The sequence below is a fragment of the Cibotium barometz genome, chromosome 4 (assembly GCF_041138505.1).
Source record: "Cibotium barometz isolate CiBa-2024 chromosome 4, ASM4113850v1, whole genome shotgun sequence".
Lineage (NCBI taxonomy): Eukaryota > Viridiplantae > Streptophyta > Polypodiopsida > Cyatheales > Cibotiaceae > Cibotium > Cibotium barometz.
In genome coordinates this window covers 44,177,825-44,197,670 of record NC_141049.1, presented here as the reverse complement: position 1 = coordinate 44,197,670, position 19,846 = coordinate 44,177,825, and the positions used below count along the sequence as shown (strand labels likewise).

General features: G+C 47.6%; 1 protein-coding gene across 2 annotated transcripts; it reads left to right on the top strand.

Annotated features, from left to right (window-relative positions):
• The first annotated feature begins 571 nt into the window (after window positions 1-571).
• On the top strand, window positions 572-19,846 carry LOC147639296 (uncharacterized). 2 transcript variants are annotated; one of them, XR_015263467.1, is made up of 3 exons: window positions 572-841; window positions 922-986; window positions 1,434-1,609. XR_015263467.1 is itself a non-coding variant. In XM_086783129.1 (3 exons), exons 1-3 carry the CDS (start codon window positions 658-660, stop codon window positions 19,500-19,502), a joined length of 369 nt encoding a protein of 122 aa, XP_086639255.1. In that variant the 5' UTR covers window positions 572-657; the 3' UTR covers window positions 19,503-19,846. The 2 variants fall into 2 exon arrangements, 1 of the variants encoding a protein (XP_086639255.1); XM_086783129.1 differs by lacking the exon at window positions 1,434-1,609 and adding an exon at window positions 19,383-19,846.

Genomic DNA, 19,846 nt, shown 5'->3' with positions numbered 1-19,846 from the left:
CCTTAGGTCATAACAGTGGTCCAAGAGTATTCGGGCTCATTGGTGCGTACCATCTTGGTTTAAGAATCACGGTCATGGTGTGAGGAGATTGATGATGATGAGGTGACACTGACATGTTACTTAAATATTTGTTATGTGATCGGTGACTTGGATATATGATATAGGCATGATTTGAAAAGAACAGTATGATGTATGTTTTCTTTTGAAAGGACTGTTTTACAAAGGAGTGTGTGTGTAAACTTGTTTTTAAGTGGTGTGTGTAAGTAAAGCGACAATCTTCAATTATGGGTTCGTGAGTTTACACCGACTCCATAGGTCCTTTCATGCATGCGTTTTCTTTTGAAAGGATTGTTTTTACAAAAGAGTGTGTGTGTGAACTTGTTTTTAAGTAGTGTGTGTAAGGTGACAATTTTCAATTATGGGTGTGTGAGTTTACACCGACTCCATAGGTCCAATGGATGGTATGTTTTGTTGTGGGGGTTGTGGAGGGGAAGGGGAGGGGGTGGGAGGTGTGTGCTTCATACACTGTGCACGGAATGGCTGGGTATCACGTTATAACCGAATAAATAATGGGTCTCCCCCCCTGCATTTTGTAACTAAAGAGCATTGACTTTAGAGAGCAAGACTACATGATGGGGGCGAATTTGTTTTTTTGGGATGGCCCTAAAGGAAAGTTGCTTACTGCCCACCCAAGGATACAGCATGTCCCCAAGGAATTTTGCTACCTGCCCGCCCAAGCGTGTGGACGGGGGCAAGTTAGCAGTGCCACATTTTTGGAGTGCCTCATGTTGTGGAGTGTTGGTGATGATGACTAAGGTGGTCGCTTGGAGTGCGATGCTCGGTAATATGATTGCTACTACTCAATCGTTTTGCTGCTACCAGCTCTGTGCTTGCTGGTGAAACGTTTCTTTTGGAGCGCAGGTATTGAAGGTGAACTTCAGACCTTGCCTATATCGCCAGGCCTTCATCGCTACACTCGTGTTGAGGTATGAAAATTCATGCTTACCCTTTGTGAACAGAGTGACGGTTAATTCTAGTTTTTTTTTTTTTTTTGGGGGGGTTTTTTTGGGGGAGGAGGTGTTGCTTGCAATGACCTCAAGGGACCATTCTGTGGCTCTCAATGAGTTACTTGCTTTGACCTAGGCCTTCAGAGGAGCCTACTTCTTGAGAGATTCCAAGAGGAGGATTAATAATCATGGTTTTGAAGGAAAACATATATATATATATATTTTCAAGAAAGAGACTTCTATTAAGTATGAAAAAGGCATACAACAATCATAGCTATGAGCTGGAAAAGAATAGAATCACCCCAATATGTAAGGTGATTTTAACCACTGAGGATTCTTCTTATCTCCCATGATTGAGATGTGTCATGTACTTAGCCATTTCGACTGCATTTTGGTAACTAATGGAAGGATCTCTTTTTTTTAAAGAATGCAAGAACATGGAGACGTTGTGATCCTACCTCTCCTATACAACACTTATGCTTTGTGCAAGACCAGACCATGTCTTAAGGAAATACGATAAGGGTTAGCTGCCCCTCTCTTGTACTTTCAACTCTCTTAATCCCATTGTATAACTTGTCAAATGTTCCCTAGAAAAAATGTAAGTCCAGTTCCACTACCATTTGGGCCAATGCCATTGGCATATAGGCATTTGCTTATAAGTGTGCACAAGCACTCACACCATCGTTATCAATACGGAAACACATCCAAATGTACAAATACATTGATTTTGAAAATCAACACGCATTAATACACCATGTCATGAATAGTCTAATGAATAATTAACACAAGGTTTTAGCTATATTGATCTTTTTGACAACCATTCACAATTATATGAACAAAATAGCATACGGAACATCTCATCAAACTAATACATGTATAGGACTTCTCATTATGAAAACGGAGTATTGATGCAACTATGGCTCACACACACATAATTATAAATAGAATTTTACATACACACGCATAAATAAACATGCATATAAATTTGTTTATTTATTTATTTATTTATACATATATATATTTATTTATATTTATATTTGTATAATTTATTTATTTACAACTATATTTATATTCAAATATATATTTTTTATTATTTTTAAATTTTTTTACTTGGATCAGTAGAGGATGCACTGCTAGATATTTGGGATGCCAGGTTGGGATTGATATTTCTCCTGCACAACAATTTGCTCCGGTACTTATGAGTATCCGGAAGAAGCTTCTTCATTGGAGCTCCAGGAGATTAGATTTAGCTTCCAGAGCTTTGGTGGCTAATCAGGTATTGCTTGCCTCGGCTTGGTTTATTGCCTCTTGTTGGTGCTTCTCTTGTGCGTACATTGGGCAATTGCGGAGATTGATCCGCAATTTTCTCTAGTCGGGTTTGGATGGGAGTTGGCTGGGAGTCTTCTCGAGGATAGACATACGTCTGCAGATCATTGCTCTCCCGGGCTAGGAGGCTACAGATTGCATCATTTACTCTATCATGCCTGGAGGGAGATTGAGGAGATGTAGGATGGAGGAGATCATCCCAGATACTAGGCTTAGTCCAGTGAGGATTGTTGGTCGTTCAGGAAAGCATTGGTTCATTGACCCTTCTCCTCAGATAGTGACTCATGGCTCTTGGTGTTTGTGGTTATATGGTGGTAGTCCTATTAGATATCTTCAGTGGGATCCAGGAGAGCCATTGAAAAGCCTTCCCTTTTTCAGTTTCACAGTCCGGAATGCCAAGCTTCTCCTCACTCGATAGATACATAGGATCCCTACTCTCAAGCCTCATTGGGAGAGCTATGATATTTCTCCAGTGATACAGCACAGATATTAGCATAGGCTTTGGCATTCATACAGAAGGAGCCAGATCTCTCGTTTCTTTTGGTTATTCTTACATGGTGGTCTCCCTACCAATCAATGGAGATCGGTTTTCGGTGTAGCACCTACCTGCCCTAGGTGTGCGCAGCAGATTCTGAGACTCTACAGCATTGTTTATGGGGATGCAGCACTGTAGAGCAGATTTGGGGTTCTATAGCCCAACTTATGGGCAAATTGAGTGGCTGCGCCATGTATGTGACTTGGGGGACACTTACTTGGCTCTCCTAGTCCAGTCCGCAGCTCTTTTACAAGGAGAGTGGTACATACTCTACTATTTTCATTCGTAGAGGTATTGCCCAGCATGGTTTATTGCAGGATGTCCCTCACTCTGATTATACACCCCCCCATACAGAGGATCGACACCAGTTGGGAGATTATTGCATGGAAGATTTAGAGAGCTAGATGCACGGAGGCTATTGAGGGTGTCCAGATTTTTGGGTCTCAGTGTATTAGTACTATATGGGGTGATATCATCCATACTCTTATGGCTACTTGGGCTTATATTCAGGGGTCCTCTCGTTCTGCGCACAGGCAAAGCGAGTTGTATTTATGCGGGAGTCGGACCATGGCATTTTCTTTTCCTCTAGTCCCACAAGTCTCTCATGGCATCATGATGAAAATAGATGGGAACAGAGAGGGGCTCTTCCTTGCTAGCTATTTGCTCTCGGAGGAAGGCTATCTCATACAATGGGGGGGGGGGGGGGGTCGTCGGAGCCAAACAAGTGGTTTGTAATTCCAAGTAACCTCGCTATCTCTAACCTTGAGGAAAGGACCGCTGCTGCAAATCTGCAGAATAGCCTCTCGATGGTTCCGCGTACGCTTAGAGCCGCCTCGCAACTTCTCACATTGGCCATAGAGGGTGTGTATGGTGTCCGTTCATATGCTTTGGATGGACTCGGGGGGTGGCATGGTAGTGCCCTCTATGGCCTTGCTGTAGAGCGAGCATGCTTAATGTGCCATGTTGCAATGCTACTAATGATCTCCCACCTTTGACAGGTGCTTGTGGTACTACTTCTCTTTGGAGCTACTGTAAACAGTGCTATTGTGATCTTGCGGGGTGAGAGAGGAGAAGGGTGAGGCCCTGTCGTGTCTCAGAGGCCCAAGCAACCCCCCCCCCCCCCCCCCCAGGTAATGGTGCCTGGTTCATGGTGAAGATACGGAGGATCCTCTGTCAGACGTGCTGCGCCTTGGGACAATCCCAAAGGCAATGACACTGAGACTCCTGAGGGTGTCCACACCTAGAACAGAGTGATGGCGACCTCCAACTGCCAGCCAAGTGCCCACTGCCAAGCTCCTATGAGCTATTTGCCAAAGAAAAAGAGTAATTTTCATATCCCACAACCATTTCCAAAAATCATGGAGGAAACGTGCGGGGATGTCTTGAGTTTGCCAATGAAGTGTTTCTGTTGGCATGCTATCTATCAACCTCTGGTATTTGAATCATGTGGCCCAGATGGACTGTATACTCAAAATAGGGGATGTCAAGGGCATCCTCAGGGTCAAAGGGATTGTGCCATTGCCACCTTGATCCCACTGCAGTCTCATCAGTGGTCAACCCTCCCATAACCATTAGCTCTCTCTGGCCACTTTGCCTGGGGGATTGTTGACATGCCACTTGTGGTCATGAAACCCGATCACTCTCTCTCTCTCTCTCTCTCTCTCTCTCTCTCTAAATGGAGCTGCTGAGGTCCTCTATGGAGGTGGGGGGAGCGGTTCAGTCTGCCTTGTGGTCCAATAGAAAAGGTCACAAGGGTGCCTTTATCTACACCATGGACTGCAATCGGGATATCATGTCTGGTAAAAACCCCTACCCACTCAGGGGTAGGTAGGTTGAAGATAGATGTGAGCCACTTTGGAGGGATGTAAGAGTCGATGCCGTAGGTAAGCCTGCTTGTGCCTCGGATCCTAGTGAGGCTTTTCTCCTGGACCTTAGGTGGGAGCCATCTGAAGGTGAGCTACTCTCCAAGAGACTTTGCCATTCCCTTGCTCAATGCCATGAGCATGGGAGCTTAGCATGTGGCCACTAGGAAGGGTAATCAAAGGGTTCCAGATTAGGCTGTGAGTCCTTATCTCTATAAAGATCCATTTGGGGCTTGGGGGCTAGGAACTGCCAGCCATGAGAAAGTCCTTCTAGGGCTCACCACCTGCAAGGAGGCCTCTGTTGTCAGGTGCATCCTGCACTTGGATGCCACGTGGACATATCTGAACAGAAGGTGCAAGAGCTGGAGTGGAAACTGGTCCCATGTGAGCCCCAGTCCGGGACGAGTCAGCCAAGGTTCCACTCTAAGCGTCCAAGGTCAGGTGTACAAGTCCCGTACATGGTCTTGGTCAGGTGTGCATTGTCTTGCACATGAAGCAATGCGAGTCCGTACTGGGAGTCTCGCTCTGGAATGATGTCAGGTGTCCTGAGTATTTGGTTTGCAACTAGATGCCAAGCATGTAGGTTGCATGTAGAAGGGGGCCAGCCCTTAGGGCTACCCCAGAAAGGGAGTGAAAACCCTTGAACTTTGCATGGGGCAGGCCTTTTAGGCCACCCTAAGGAGGGGCAAGGGGCGCAACAATGGGCCATCATGCTGTTGGCCAGTTTTATGGGGGCCTTGACAGCAAGGTGGCCAGCCTGTCGGCTAGTTGAGGAGGCTTGGGCAGCCCAGCCGGCCAGCCACAAGGCTTGGCCAAGTTGTGGGCTAGCCCATGGGCAGCCTGCGCAGGCTAGGACAGCCTGGAATAATGGCTGGACAGCAGCACATAAGGGCCAGCGAAAACCAGTGTGAAAGCACATGATAAAAGACCTGGTCGTGGGGTATTTTCAGAACTGGCTGACCCCTGTAAGAGCCAGCGGACCAGCAGTAGGAAGGGGTATAAATAGCCCAGCCAGATTTGAGTCAAGGCATCTCATAATTCACAAAGGGGTGGCCGAATTCCAAGGGCCAGGACAACCAAGGGGGAACTCCCAGCCAAGGTGAAGAGTGCAGGTCAAGAACCAGTTTTTTATTTGCAGAATTTGCATCATTCTAGTAAAGCAAATACACCATTCGTGCTGGGGGCCTACAGAGGGTATTCGGGACCCAATAGCTTTTTTTTTTTTTCCGAGAAAAGATCCTTTCATTAGTTATATAAAAAACGCCCGTAGGGCTACAAAAGATCTCGCCTGCTCATAAGAGAGACAGAGCAGTGAATACAACATGGCAGCCCGGGAGACTCTCCCTAGGTGCTGCAAAATACAAGCATCAATACAAAGAACTGAGAGGCTAGATCATACAATAGGGGGGGGAAAGAGCCAAACAGGTGGCCTGTAGTGCCAACGGGGGGATCCCGTGTGTAAGGTGTAGAAAGGGCCACAGCGCCAAGTGGTGTGAAAGGCCTGGCGCCGTAAGATCGCCTCATCCCCGGATGCGGTCGTACTGTCCTCGCAGGGTGTGGATCAACTCCTGCCAAATCCCCCGTACAGTCTCTGCTGGTGGCTCCAATCTCCCCTCAAAGGCCGTAGAGCACCGGGCCCTCCAGGTGAACCAGATGGTGAGACTGCTGAGAAGCTCCCATCGTAAATCCCTCTCCTGTGTCCAGCTGGCGGACGAGAAATCCGGTGCCGGAACCAGGCGAGGCCGGCCCCTAATAAATCTGATGGCCTGACTGCCCTGCTCCATCTCATAGCCCATAGCAGGCCCTGACAAAGTCGACCAAGCAGCGGCACCCCACGTAAACATACCCTCTGGAGAGAGGGGGGCCAGAATACGCAGCATCCGCAACCAAATCTGCTGCGCCTGAGGGCAATCCCAAAGGCAATGTCTCTGTGTCTCCATAGGGTGGCCGCAGCGGACGCAGGCCGCCGGAAGACCGCTGTAAACAAGCCAAGTACCAACTGTTGAGCCCTTGTGGGCGACCAGCCACTGAAAAGTCGAGATCCTGCGGGCCTGTCGACTAGCCCAGAGCCGAGCCCAAAAATCCTCCAGGAACTCCTGTGAGAGTCCCTGTAGTCGCCAATGCCCCGCTGCCGCTGGAGAGACCGTCCTCCTCGCCGTCAAAATATGTCGCCCCAGCCGAACAGTATACTGGAAAAAGGTGATCTCTGTGGCCTCAAGGGATGCATAAGGATCATGCCACTCGTACTCCCCGGGGTCCCACTGGGCGCAAGATGTCATCAGCAACGATCTGTTCACGAACAAAGTGCCTCGGGATGACCATGGGTTCCTCCAGTGGAAGCCCAAACCTGCAATGTAACCTCCTCCTGCTCCATAAAACTGCTCCTGGGCCATAAGTAGATCCCCTCGTGTCCGAATCTCCTCCCCAAACCGAGTCACTCCAACCGTGGAGTCGGACTCCATCCAACAATCCCCCTCCTGTGTACAAGAGTCCATGATCCTTCGCATGTCGCAGAAACCACAGGAAACGCAATCCTGCCTCCCAAAGAGACATCTGCAACCATGAGCTCAACCGCCTCATCAGGAAGCTCCCGTCCAATCTGGTGTCCATCAACCAGATCAATGAACCATACAGCTTCTGAGTCAAAGAGACATCACACTGCTCACAAGGATCAACACCTGTTACGGTGCACAAGCAAGTCCTGGAAACCTGATGAAACCTGTCAACCACCCCCTCTGAATCCGGAACCACAAAGCCTGGAGAAACCACCTCCTTCTGCAAGTAATCACCTGTCACCTGCCTGGCTTTCCAAAAGGTCCCCGTGGAAAGAACATCCTCAACTACTGGAAGTTCTATGTCCCGAACACTACGAGACATTAGAGCATAAGTGACCTGTTCAGCTTCCTCTGACTCACGAACACAAGAACTACCAACATTAGTACTGGAAAGTTCCTGCCAATTGCTGCCATCTACTGGCAAGCTATCCACCACCTGGTCTCGGAAAGCCCGCACCTGCAGCGTATCCACACTTGAGTAGCCATTACTAGATTGCCACTCATCACAATCCTGAAGACCTGGGAGAGAGAGTGCTGAAAGCCTGTAAACTCCATTCTCCACTCCACCTTCCCAAACCACTTGGCCTGTTGCTTTGTCCCAGAGAGCAACAAAATGCTCATCAAACTCCACCCGTATGCCAGTCTTGCAAACCTGATGCACTGACAACAGATGAAAACCAAGTGCCGGAACATACAACACCTGGGAGGAATGCTTCCCCCCTCTGCCATCGGGAACTATCTCCATCCTGCCCTCACTGTGAACTGGGATAGTGGACGTATCCCCAGTAAGAATATGACCAGAAAGCTTGCAGAGATCTTGTAAACCGGAACGGGAAGGAGTCATGTGCCTAGAAGCACCACTATCGAGAATCCAGTCCGGAGTATCCGTTGCAGAGAGTCCTCCAATCTCCTCCCTGCCTGAAGAAAATGAAACATCGGTGTCCATCACCTCCAGGTGCACAAAAGCCGGAGTCTTCATGATTGCTGCTGAGGAATCTTCACCCTTCTCGGCTTCCGCTTGGGACACTGCCTCCAATAGTGGCCTTTCTCGCCACAATCATTACAGGTCCTCTCTGCCTTCAGTTTCTCACGGTCAGCGTCGGACTTCTTCTCAGAAGACTTCTCCGATGAAGCCTTCCCTTTGCCCGAGTTACGGCCTTTCGACCGTTGGCCAGTTAAGGCCTCCGAACCTCCACCCTGAGGAGGGTTCGTGAATCGTTCCTCCTGGTCCAGGACCATGGGCACAAGCTCCTCCCACGTGATGGTGCTGAGCCTGCCCACTGGTAATCAACGACGAGTAGAATACTGAGTACGAAGAGGGCAAATGTGACAGCAACGTGATGGCCATGTCCTCTGACGATATCTCCTTCCCATCCTGAAGAACTTCCTGCTGAAGAGCCTGCAGCTTGTTAATATGCTCCCGCATCGTCGACGACTTTGCAGGGCTCATAACCTGCATCTGTACTTCCAAGGAAATCCTCTTCATGGGCGATACCCTGTTGTAAAGTGAGGCCAAATGCTGCCATATACCTCTGGCCAGCGTCATATGCTTTACATGATTAATTACCTGTGGTGTGCAGTTGAGGAAAATAAACGAACAGACCCTGGCGTTGACGCGATCCCACATCTGCGTCTGGGCCTCCCGGTCCTTTCGGGTTGACGGTAACTCCCCTTCCTCTACTTCCGGCCGTGGAATACCAACAACGACGAAATCGGCGAGGTCGTAAGACTCCAGAACGGATTCCATCATCACCTTGCATATGCCGTAGTTGCTCCCGTCCAATTGATGGTCCACCGGGAACGTGGGGAGTGTCGGGATCTTCACATGTCTCTCGGCCATCTCAAACAGATCTGCCATAGCGGGGATGTACTCTGAAAAAAGTGGGTGGGTGGGAACAAAGAAGAACTAAAAACCTGCAAGTGGCTGTCCAGCAAATCAGCCCGCCTTCCTCTTGCTTCTCCTCTTCCCGATCAGCCCAAAACAGTCCACCAATCAGCCACAAAACAGTCCCCCTCTTGCTCACACAAATCCCAAGACTTATCTAGAGCCTAGGCTCTGATACCTTGTCAGAATATGCAGTGGAGATGATGACCAAATCTGGGAACACGAGCAAAAACGCAGGCAGAAAAACAGCACAAGAGAGAGAGAGAGATGTAGGCGTGTAACTCTGCTCTATATACACAAGAAGATCCCGAGAAATGATACAAATGAGGTATGGGGGCTGGGGTCCTATATATACCTCCCTAGAGGGCAGTCGGCCAGCAGCAGGAGTGCCCACGACTGATAAAAAAGACCCACGACTGCATAAATGCAGTCGGCCAGCAAACTGGTGCCCACGACTGATGAAAACCAGTCGGCCAGCAGCAAGAGTGCCCACGACTGATAAACACCTAGTCGGCCAGCACTGTACTGCTCTTGGCACCCTCTGGCAGCCCTCCCAAGCCTCAGAAAAAATGGGAAAAATAGGGGAAAAATACGGGGAGTGAGGAAAAATGATAAAACACCTCATAAGGGCGGGCACACCCACAACAAAGGCCCTGGTGTATAAAACTAGACAGGAGATGACTTCTAACAAGTGTGTGTTCATATTTTTGGATGACATACTGGTATTTTCAGCTACGGTTGAGCAACATGACATTGATGTGGAGAAAGTTTTGGAGTTGTTGGAAAGCAATGAGCTCTATGTCAATGAGAAGAAAAACTCTTATGTCAATGAGAAGAAGTCAGAGTTTTATTTGTTCGAGGTTTACTACCTTGGATTTCACAAGAGAGTTATCACAGTTGCGATCAATTGTTTAAAAGGTCGGGGGCATGTTGCTATGTGAAAGGAGTCTTGGATTTCTAGAGTGCCCAAAATAGTGCAACAAGTACTGAGAACAGAGATTTCCATTACACATGCATGTGTATATTTAAATCATGGATTCATGTGAATGCATTAGAAGATTTTTGCTAAAGAATGACATGTTTTTGTGTCCCGTTTGCATGGATGTATGAAGAGATAGGCAATGCATGGGACGCCTGGCATCGCTTACTAGAGTGCCTGTGTTTGGTGATAAATTTATTGCATTTTTCAGGTTTTAAAACATGTGAAAAAGAGGCCCAAAAAGGGGACATTTTTATAGTGACCCACTTATACGCTTTTGAGTTCACACTCATTTAAACATGGATGGACACTATTATTGAGGTTGGACATCACATGTGTTATGGGCACTTTATTTGGCAACATAGACTCATGTAAAGTGGAATAGAATAGCAGCCACTAGATATACCCCCATGAGAGACACTTCCATTTATACATGGCTTTCTAAAAACTCACCAACTTGAATTCATTAAAGCTGGTCGAGCAAGTCCATTGTTGCCATGATCTGTCACCATTTGGTCCCATCACCGGTCTTGACCAGTGTTTCAGTGTGAACGGGGATTTTCCTTGGAAGAAAGCTAGAGCATTTTACTAGCATGGTTTGGCTTGAAAGATAGCCAAACAGCATGAGTAGCATGGGATTTTATTCAATAAAGTGACTTATAATGTTTATAAGTTGGTGTGTTCACACATCATTAAAGTTTGACTGGACATATTATTATTTGGGCGTAGATTTATGGACATATGGGATAGCTTGAAGCCCAAAAAGTCAATAAAAAGCCAGGCGCCTACCTTTTATGAGATATTTTTATAGTGTGGATACTAAAGATGGCAAGTTTTGTCATTTATAGAGTGATTGGCTAAATAAAGCACAAATTTTGGATATTTTTAGCAGGAAGGCCACTTCTTGCAAAAGGAAAAAGCAAGAGCCCTTTTTTTTTTTTTTCAAGAAAGAGACTTCTATTAAGTATGAAAAAGGCATACAACAATCACGGCTGTAAGCGGGAAAAGAATAGAATCACCCCAATATGTAAGGTGATTTCAACCACTGAGGAGCATCATGATGCCATGAGAGACCTGTGGGACTAGAGGAAATGGTCCCACTTCCCTCATAAATATAACGCGCTTTGCCTACGCAAAATGAGAGGACCCCTGAATATGAGCCCAAGTAGCCATGAGAGTATGGATGATATCAACCCATATAGTACTAATGGACTGAGACTCAAAAATCTTGACACCCTCAATAGCCTCCGTGCATCTAGCTCTCCAGATCTGCCATGCTGTAATACTGGCAACAATCTCCCAACTGGTGTCAATTCTCTGTCTGGGGGGTGTATAATCAAAGTGAGGGACATCCTGCGATAAACCATGCTGGGCAATATCTCTACAAATGAAAATAGCAAAATTTGTACCACTGCGCTCGTAAAAAAGCTACGGACCGGACTGGGAGAGCCAAGCAACTACCCCCCAAGTCACATGCATGGCGCAACCACTCAATTTGCCCATAAGTTGGGCTATAGAAACCCAAATCTGCTCTGCAATGTTGCATCCCCATAAACAATGCTGTATAGTCAGAATTTGCCGCACATCTAGGGCAGGTAGGTGCTACATCGAAAACCGATCTCCACTGATTGGTGGGGAGACCACCATGTAAAAATAACCAAAAGAAATGAGAGATCTGGCTCCTTCTGTATGAATGCCAAAGCCTATGCCAATATCTGGGCTGTATCACTCAAGAGATATTGTAACTCTCCCAATGAGGCCTGAGAGTAGGGATCCTATGTATCTGTCGAGTGAGGAGAAGTGTGGCATTCCAGACTGTGAAATTGAAAAAGGGAAGGCTTTTTAATGGATTGAAAGCATCAATCCACCCCCATCAGCCACCCCTACCCCCACCATCGGATCCCCGTCCCACCACCTCCACCTTCTTCACAAAGGGCATGGTCCTCAAGGCCATTCGTAAACTACGCAATGGGCGAGCCCAGGATCATGAGGACTCACTGCTGAGTACATCTCGCATGCCAATGATACCCTGGCGCCCCTACTAGCCTACATGTTCAATAGAGCCCTTTGTGAGGATTTCCACCCAACCACCCTCTTGGTCCACCAACACCATCACCCCCATCCTCCAAGCCGGAGATCCACTTGATCCTAATAACTACAGGACGATCATGATTGGCCACACATTGGCCAAACTCTATGGATCAGTGCTAGAGGCGGAGCTCAGTTCATTTGCAGAGAGCCAGGGATGCAGAGCCTCAGGACAGACTGGCTTTCGGAGGAGCTACTCTACCCTTGACCACATCTTCACCCTCCGTGCCATCATCGAGGCGGATAGAGCACGACATCAGAGGATTTACTGCTGCTTTGTGGATTTCCGCAAAGCTTTTGATACTGTACCCTGAGCCCGCCTCCTACACCGTCTATAGGAGATCGGAGTCCCATCTCACATGGTTTGGAGCATCATCGCCCTTTATGAGTCCGTCACCGGACGAGTAAGAGCCCCAAGAGGTACATCATAGGAGATTTCTAGCACTATTGGGGTGAAATAGGGCTGCCCTCTATCACCCACTCTTTTCGGCCTCTACATTGATGAGATCTCGAGCTTCATTGATGGATTAGGCGGGGCTGGTCCCACACTGGCAGGCATATTGATCCCCATACCACTTTATGCAGATGACATCGTCCTCCTCTCATACTTAGCCGAAGGGCTTCAGAGACAGTTGGATGCCTTACATGACTTTTGCACTCAGCGAGACCTCTCTGTTAACCTTGGTAAAACCAAGGTAATGGTCTTCAATACCTCTCGCCCCTTCACATCCAGATTGAGCTTCACATATAGAGGGGATCCTGTGGAGATTGTCTCATCCTATGTCTACCTTGGTGTCACTTTCAGTGGCCCACACTTTACCATGGTTGTTGCAGCACATGCCAGAGTGATGCGGGGATATGCAGCCTTGAGCTTACTTGAGCGGCAGTGCTTCTAGGCACATTTCCAAGAGCCCAGGACGAAGGGCTGGCTTTTTGACACCCTCGTCACACTAGCCTTGATGTATGGACTCTGGAGCAGCCTTTTTGGGGCCAGATTTATCCGATGAGGATTGGCAGCGAGTTGAGAGGCCCCAGGTCATGATGTTCTCTCGTATGATCCGCAGCAAACCACCAGTCCCACACCAGATTATCCAGGCAGAGTTTGCTGCAGCCCTGACGGTAGTGAATGCACTCTTCCAGACAGTCACATACCTCCATCACATCAGTCACAAGGATCCCCACAGGTACCCGAGGCTTGCCCTGGAGTTCTCCAGACAGCTAGCACTTGAGGGGCACTCTGGAGTATGGTATGCACTAGTTTCCACTTGGTTCTCAGTATATGGGCTCTACATGGACCGCCTACCCCCCCTTCAGTACAGTTTGGACTCCCCTTTTCTCCGGCTGTCTCACGAGGATACCAACCGGGTTATCCGGTTAGATCTTCTCAGCCTCTACACACATTGCACATGGATCACACCTCCAGAGCTCCCCACGAAGATGCACTTCTACAAAGATCACTTCCTCACACTCACTGAGGTGGATTCATCCAGCAGTCGGGCTACTTGAGTGTTCACATGTCCCATGCCATGCGGATTGCGATTGGCCAGATACGGGTTTCATCCCACCACCTTAGAGTGGAGACAGGTAGAGCTGAGCGCATCTTCAGAGCCGAGAAGCTCATACGGAGACCCAGAGAGGAGAGGATCTGCCGACTATGCCACACAGAGGTTGAGACAGAGGAGCATTACATATGCCGCTGCGCAGTATACTATGAGATCCGACGGAGGTTTCACTGTCTATTTCGTGAGGGATTCGGTCCACTCTCCAGGATCATTGACTTCCAGGACCAGCATTTCCTGGGCCTCTTCCTGCTTGAGCTCCGCAGACACAGGGACACCTTCTTGAGAGAGCCTCGGCCCCAACCACCCCACCCCCTCCCTCTCCAGCCAACCATCACCAGTTTCTTCCGGAGCGAGGAGGTGGAGGACACCGACATAGTGGATCTTGTGGACCCTCCACGAGCTGCTCTGGACCTACCCCGCCCAAGAGGAGTTACCTCGGACCAAGCCTCTGCACTCCAGCGTGCCCGACGCCCTCGACCCCCCCGTCGGCCCACGATCACCTCATCAGCTCCAAATCTAGGACATGCTCTATTGCCAACGAGCTACCTTTCCACGTGACATAGCTCAGGGAGACCTCTTGGCCATACTCATTAGCCACATGCTTGATATTTTGGAGAGTGGTATACCATGTACTCGGAGCTGATGTTGCTCTCGTGTTTCTATGTTCTTAGTATTCCATGATGAGTTTCCATGGACAGTTTTGTATCACCCGAGTGAGATAGCTATGTTTATGTTTTCTTTCTGTTTTATTTTCGATTCCATGATGAGATATGCCATGGACATTATTGTATCACTTTGGTCTCATAGGCCCATTGGGTCTTTAGTAGATACACCAAGAGCCATGAGTCACTATCTAAGGAGAAGGGTCAATGAATCAATGCTTCCCCGAACGACCAACAATCCTCAGTGGACTAAGCCTAGTATCTGGGATGATCCCCTCCATGCTACATCTCCTCAATCTCCCTCCAGGCATGATAAGAGTAGGTGATGCAATATGTAGCCTCCTGGCCTGGGAGAGCAATGACCTACAGAGTTATGACTATCCTCGAAAAGACTCCCAGCTAACTTGGATGATAGTCTCCTATGAAAGGTCCCAGAGAGCCACTCATGCGGAAGAGAGCCATCAATCTGATCAATACGTATGCGAGAGCCCCTAAGATGTTGAATGGATGCAGCTCTCCGATCCTCCGGAAAGCCCTCCGATCCTTCGGAAGACTCTTAAAGGTCTTCCAAGCATGAACTATGTATGCACATCTCTCCCATCTTGACCACTTCATGTAACGAGATGCACCAAGTGGCCGATCGGCCTCATTCCTAATGAACTCGTTCCACATAATAGGTTGTCAGTTAGCCTCATCCAAAGACCTAGGAAGCCTTTGTTGCAAAAATGGTCTCATGCTTCTCCATGCTCTGACAATGGTTGTAATAAGAGGGGAAGTGGTGCCCTAATATCAGCCTCTGTGAACAATAACCGTGTGCTGGGTAGCCAGTCTCTCCCGACACGGGGTGTACATCCGGAAATCTGAGACAAGAAAAAATCCTTCCAAGGCTCAGTGTCTAGTAGGAAACCTCTGACCACAAGTTTGCAAAGCAACGCCCTGTACTGAACATCTGGATCAATAATATTCAGTCCCCCCTCTCATCTGGGCTAAATAACTGAGCCAAGCTACCTTGGCATGAGTGTCAGTGGTGCCATCCAAACCCGACCAAAGAAAATTGCGGATCAATCTCCGCAATTGACCAATGCGCGCACGAGAGAAGCTCCAACAAGAGGCAATAAACCAAGCCGAGGTAAGCAATACCTGATTAGCCATCAAAGCTCTAGAGGCTAAATCTAATCTCCTGGAGCTCCAATGAAGAAGCTTCTTCCCGGATGCTCATAAGTACCGGAGCATACAATACTATTGGCAGGAGAAATATCAACCCCAAAGTGGCATCCCAAATATCTAGCAGTGCATCCTCTACTGATCCAAGTAAAACCAAGCTCTGCACCCCAAGCAACTCTCGGTGAGTCACTAATCCAAAAACCAATAGATTTGTGCCAATTAATGAGTGCCTCTACTGCCAAACAAAACTCTTCCAGTGCTACCCGGAAGGAACATAAGCATATGTGTGAGGCCTCCAAGAACATGGCTGTGTCATCAGCTAACTCAGAGTCAACCAGCTCCTCTTGACTACGAAGAGGCAACCTGAATCCAGAAATACCAGCAGTGGAGCGGAGGAAAATGCTCATGGCCTCTCAACTATGATATATAATAATGGGGCTAAAGGGCAACCCTGCCGTACTGAGCGAGAAATCTGAAACCTCTCCTCTATCACTGCAAGCAAGCATACTACTGTGGGCATCACGATACATGCATGAAACTCCCTTGATCCATCTCTGCGAGAAACTCATATGGCTAAGAGTACCCTCAAGGAAGTCCCAATCCACTCTATCATGGGCCTTCTCAAAATCCAAGAGCAGAATGGCTAAAGACTGATTGCTTGCTTTGGCCCATTCCACGGCCTCCCAAAACGAGAAAATGTTATCAAAGATGCTCCTTTCGTGTAAGAATCCATTCTGAGTATCATGAATGACATCCTGCAAAATTGGCTGCAATCTGATGCTCAGAGCCTTAGCAAGAATCTTATATGTAGTCCCAAGTAAGGTGATAGGTCTCCACTGGCCAATCAATGTCTTAGTCCCACTCTTAGGGATAAGATAGATAAGCCCCTTAGTGAGAGAAGAAGGCATAGAACCTGTGTCCCACATCTCCTGGAGAGCCGATGTGATCTCAGCCTCAATCTCATTCCTAAAAGTAATGAAAAAAACAGGGGAGAGGCCATCCTCCCCTAGACACTTACCCTGAGGTAAAGGCATGAAGAGCATGACTGAACTCCTGTATAGAAAAAGGGGCATCCAGAACGGCACGCATCTCCTCAGTGATCAAATGTGGTAGTGCATTCCAAACCTTCCTCTGTGCCCTATGTCTCAAATCAGAGTGTGGCTCAGCACTAAGAACAGAGTGTGGCTCAGCACTAAGAAGTTGGTGATAGAAATCAGTGGCAATCTATCTAACCATAGGAGGATCTGAGTGAAGAGTGCCATGTGAATCCTACAACTGCCTGACACTATCTCTAGCATGAGATGGGCCGTGAGTAGCAAAGAAATGCTTGTTGCATCTGCCACCCATCTAGGTCCAAAAGGATTCCTGGGCATGGCAATGGTACTCCGCATGTTGCTCAAGAGAGTGATGAAGTTTTGCCCTAACAGTACATAAAGAATCTGCAACCAATTGAGCATGAGGATGTTTCTCGTGCTCTTTCTGTAAAGTAGCCAGTCTACATCTAATAGCCCTTTCTAAATCCAAGGCTTCTTGCCTCTTAGACAAGGCACATGTGTGATAAAAGTCACTAATATCACAAAGAGCAGAGTCCAAGCTTTGCGAGGTCTGCGAGAAATCATGGGATCTCCAAAGATCAAGCATACGACGTGATAGCTCTGCATCTAAAAACAAATGATCAGGGATGCATTCATGGGGTGCTAATCCATGGTGACTTGGATCTCTAATGCATAAAACCACTGGGCAATGATCTGATTTAGAGGTGCCTGTAGCAATAAAAGTATGCCCCCTTTGTCGAGCACCCAATCATCCACATAAAATCTGTCTAACTGTGCATAAATACATCCTGCATCCCTTCTCCTGTTAGACAATGAATAAAGAAGAGTGGATGGTCTCCTCGAAATGTCATCCTCATGCCAACAATCTCTCAGGAGAAGAAGGGGGGCAGTGGGAGCAGAGGGGGCTGAAGTGGGAGCACAAGGGGGGGGGCAGCAGGAGCAGAGGCAAGGGCGGAAGCACAAGGGGCAGAGGCGGGAGAATGAGGGGCAACGAATACAGAGTAGGGGCAAGTTCAGTGGAAGACGGAAGCAGCAGTGCAAGCACTCAGTTCAGCTCGACATTCATTGTCCCACCTGCAAGAGCCCTATTTTTGAAGTAGGCCGACTCTATCAAAAGGGGCTGAATCGTGGGGAGGGCAAGGAGGAAAAGGGGCTGCTCTTGGAGAGATGCGCTCAAGTACAGGGCAGCATCAGTAGAGTGTTTTCTCTTCTTCTTTCTCTCTTTGAGGTGGCCGACAGCCGTGGGGCTATTGTTTCTTCTGGCTGCCTACAGGTTCAGCAATGATCTCTCTTTTTCTCTCCCTCGACTGGCTGTTGCAGAGCTGCAGGCCGTACAGCAGCAGCGCTTCTTCTTCTTCTTCTGCTGGCTGTCCTCAACCTGGTGACAACAGAAGTGGCCGTACAGCTGTGAGCCTTCCTCTTGCAGTTTGCTCTCCCAAAGATCTAGACGCCCGAGGGTTCGCGGATCCTCACATCAGAGACGGTGCCTACACCGGAGGATTCAGAGCATCATTGCGAGGCATCGGGCTCGTCCGACCAGGCATCTCACTATGGCAGATATCCAGGCCATCCGGCAGAGACCCATGCTAGAGCTCCTAGGATGATTACGACTCCAGCCATATACTGTTGTACTCACTGTCACTTGTGTACTCCCCCATATTCATGTATTCATGTATCCATGTACTCATGTACCCCATTTTGACTAGTAGCATTGGCTTCCCACTCTCCCTAGTTGCTGCTTCCGGATGCCCCCTACTGATGTATTGTGGGGCTAGATACTTACCTTCAGTTCTTTCTTTTCTTTTCCAGACAGTGTATCAGATGTCACATGGTTGTAACTTTGGTCTCATAGGTCACTTTGGCCTTTTGAAGACGTTAATATAACATTTCATTTCTCTCTCTCTCTCTCTCTCTCTCTGTATCACATATTACACCCCCATTATGGTACTGGTTGGAGCTAGACAGATCTGCATTGCATTCTTGTATACCCTACGCATATAGGTTGCATACTGAGCCTCTAGCAGTAGTGCTCCATCCATCACACCCCCCCCCACTAGCTCAGTACTTTCATAGTTTATTTCATGTTCATTTTGTCCTTTTTTTTTCTGGACATCCAGAGGACATTGACAATTGTACATTGATTTGTCTCATAGGTTGAGTTCGGCCTCTAGTAGACGTCAATACAGCTTTCTTTCTTTCTTTCTTTCTCTCGAGTCGTGTATTTATTTCCCTGGATTCCCTTGCATGGAACAATCTATGATGAAGATGACTGCCTTGGGTTAGATACAAGGATTGTTTGGGGGCAGTTTTGGCGATTGTTCGGGACTGATTTAAGGCTTTGATTCGGTCTGGCTTTTGAGTAGAGCTTGGTTAGAGTCTCTTACATGCTATGTGAAAAAGCTAATCTATATCTGTGGAAGCAGATTTGAAGATTGTTTTGGGACAGATTTTTGTGTTGTTTCTACGTTGACTCTGGATAGTTTATTTGGGCAAGATTTGTGCTGATGCTTTGTGGAAAATCCGGTGTTGATTGCACCCGCACCTTGGTATCTTGTAAAAGCTTCTGTGTGAATAAAGAAGTTTCTACGGGGGCCGGCCGTTCAGGCTCAGTGCGGTGTTTTTATATTGTTTATGGTTCTTCCGCTATGTTATCATGCTCTATATCTAGTATTTGAAGTGTTGGTCTATTTCTATCATTCCAGGTCCCCTCACCTACTTGTGACAGTGGTATCAGAGCAAAGGCTTTCTCGGAAGCAAGAGGCTTCCTTCCAATAATGAGAAAAGAAGTTGGGACTACACTGATCAACAGTTTTGGCTATTGAGCTTGTGGAAGCTGTCATGAGCATGAGCAGTAGACAACTTGGTTTAAGGATTTATGGATTCATAAGATTTATCTTCAGAATATGGAGTTGGTTTTATCTACCCGTGTTCAGCTTTTTTCCATATGGATTATTGTGGATTATGGAGCTATCTCTCAAGATATGTTATGCGTATGCTGTTGATGAGATATTTCTTTTGCCTTCATGACGAACTTGGCAAAGAGAAGCTAAGTATAATTTGAGTTTTATCAAGTTGATGCTTTTTGCTAATATTTGGAATTTTGAACATGTTGAACTCCCTTGCTGACGCAAGTGGAGAATGCTTCTCATGTCTATCTTGAGATGTG

Coding starts and splice junctions, on each gene's coding strand:
- LOC147639296 (XM_086783129.1), top strand. CDS start 658: ATGGCCCTAAAGGAAAGTTGCTTACTGCCCACCCAAGGATACAGCATG. Junction 842..921: donor CGCTTGGAGTGCGATGCTCG/GTAATATGATTG, acceptor TTTGGAGCGCAG/GTATTGAAGGTGAACTTCAG. Junction 987..19,382: donor ATCGCTACACTCGTGTTGAG/GTATGAAAATTC, acceptor CTATCATTCCAG/GTCCCCTCACCTACTTGTGA.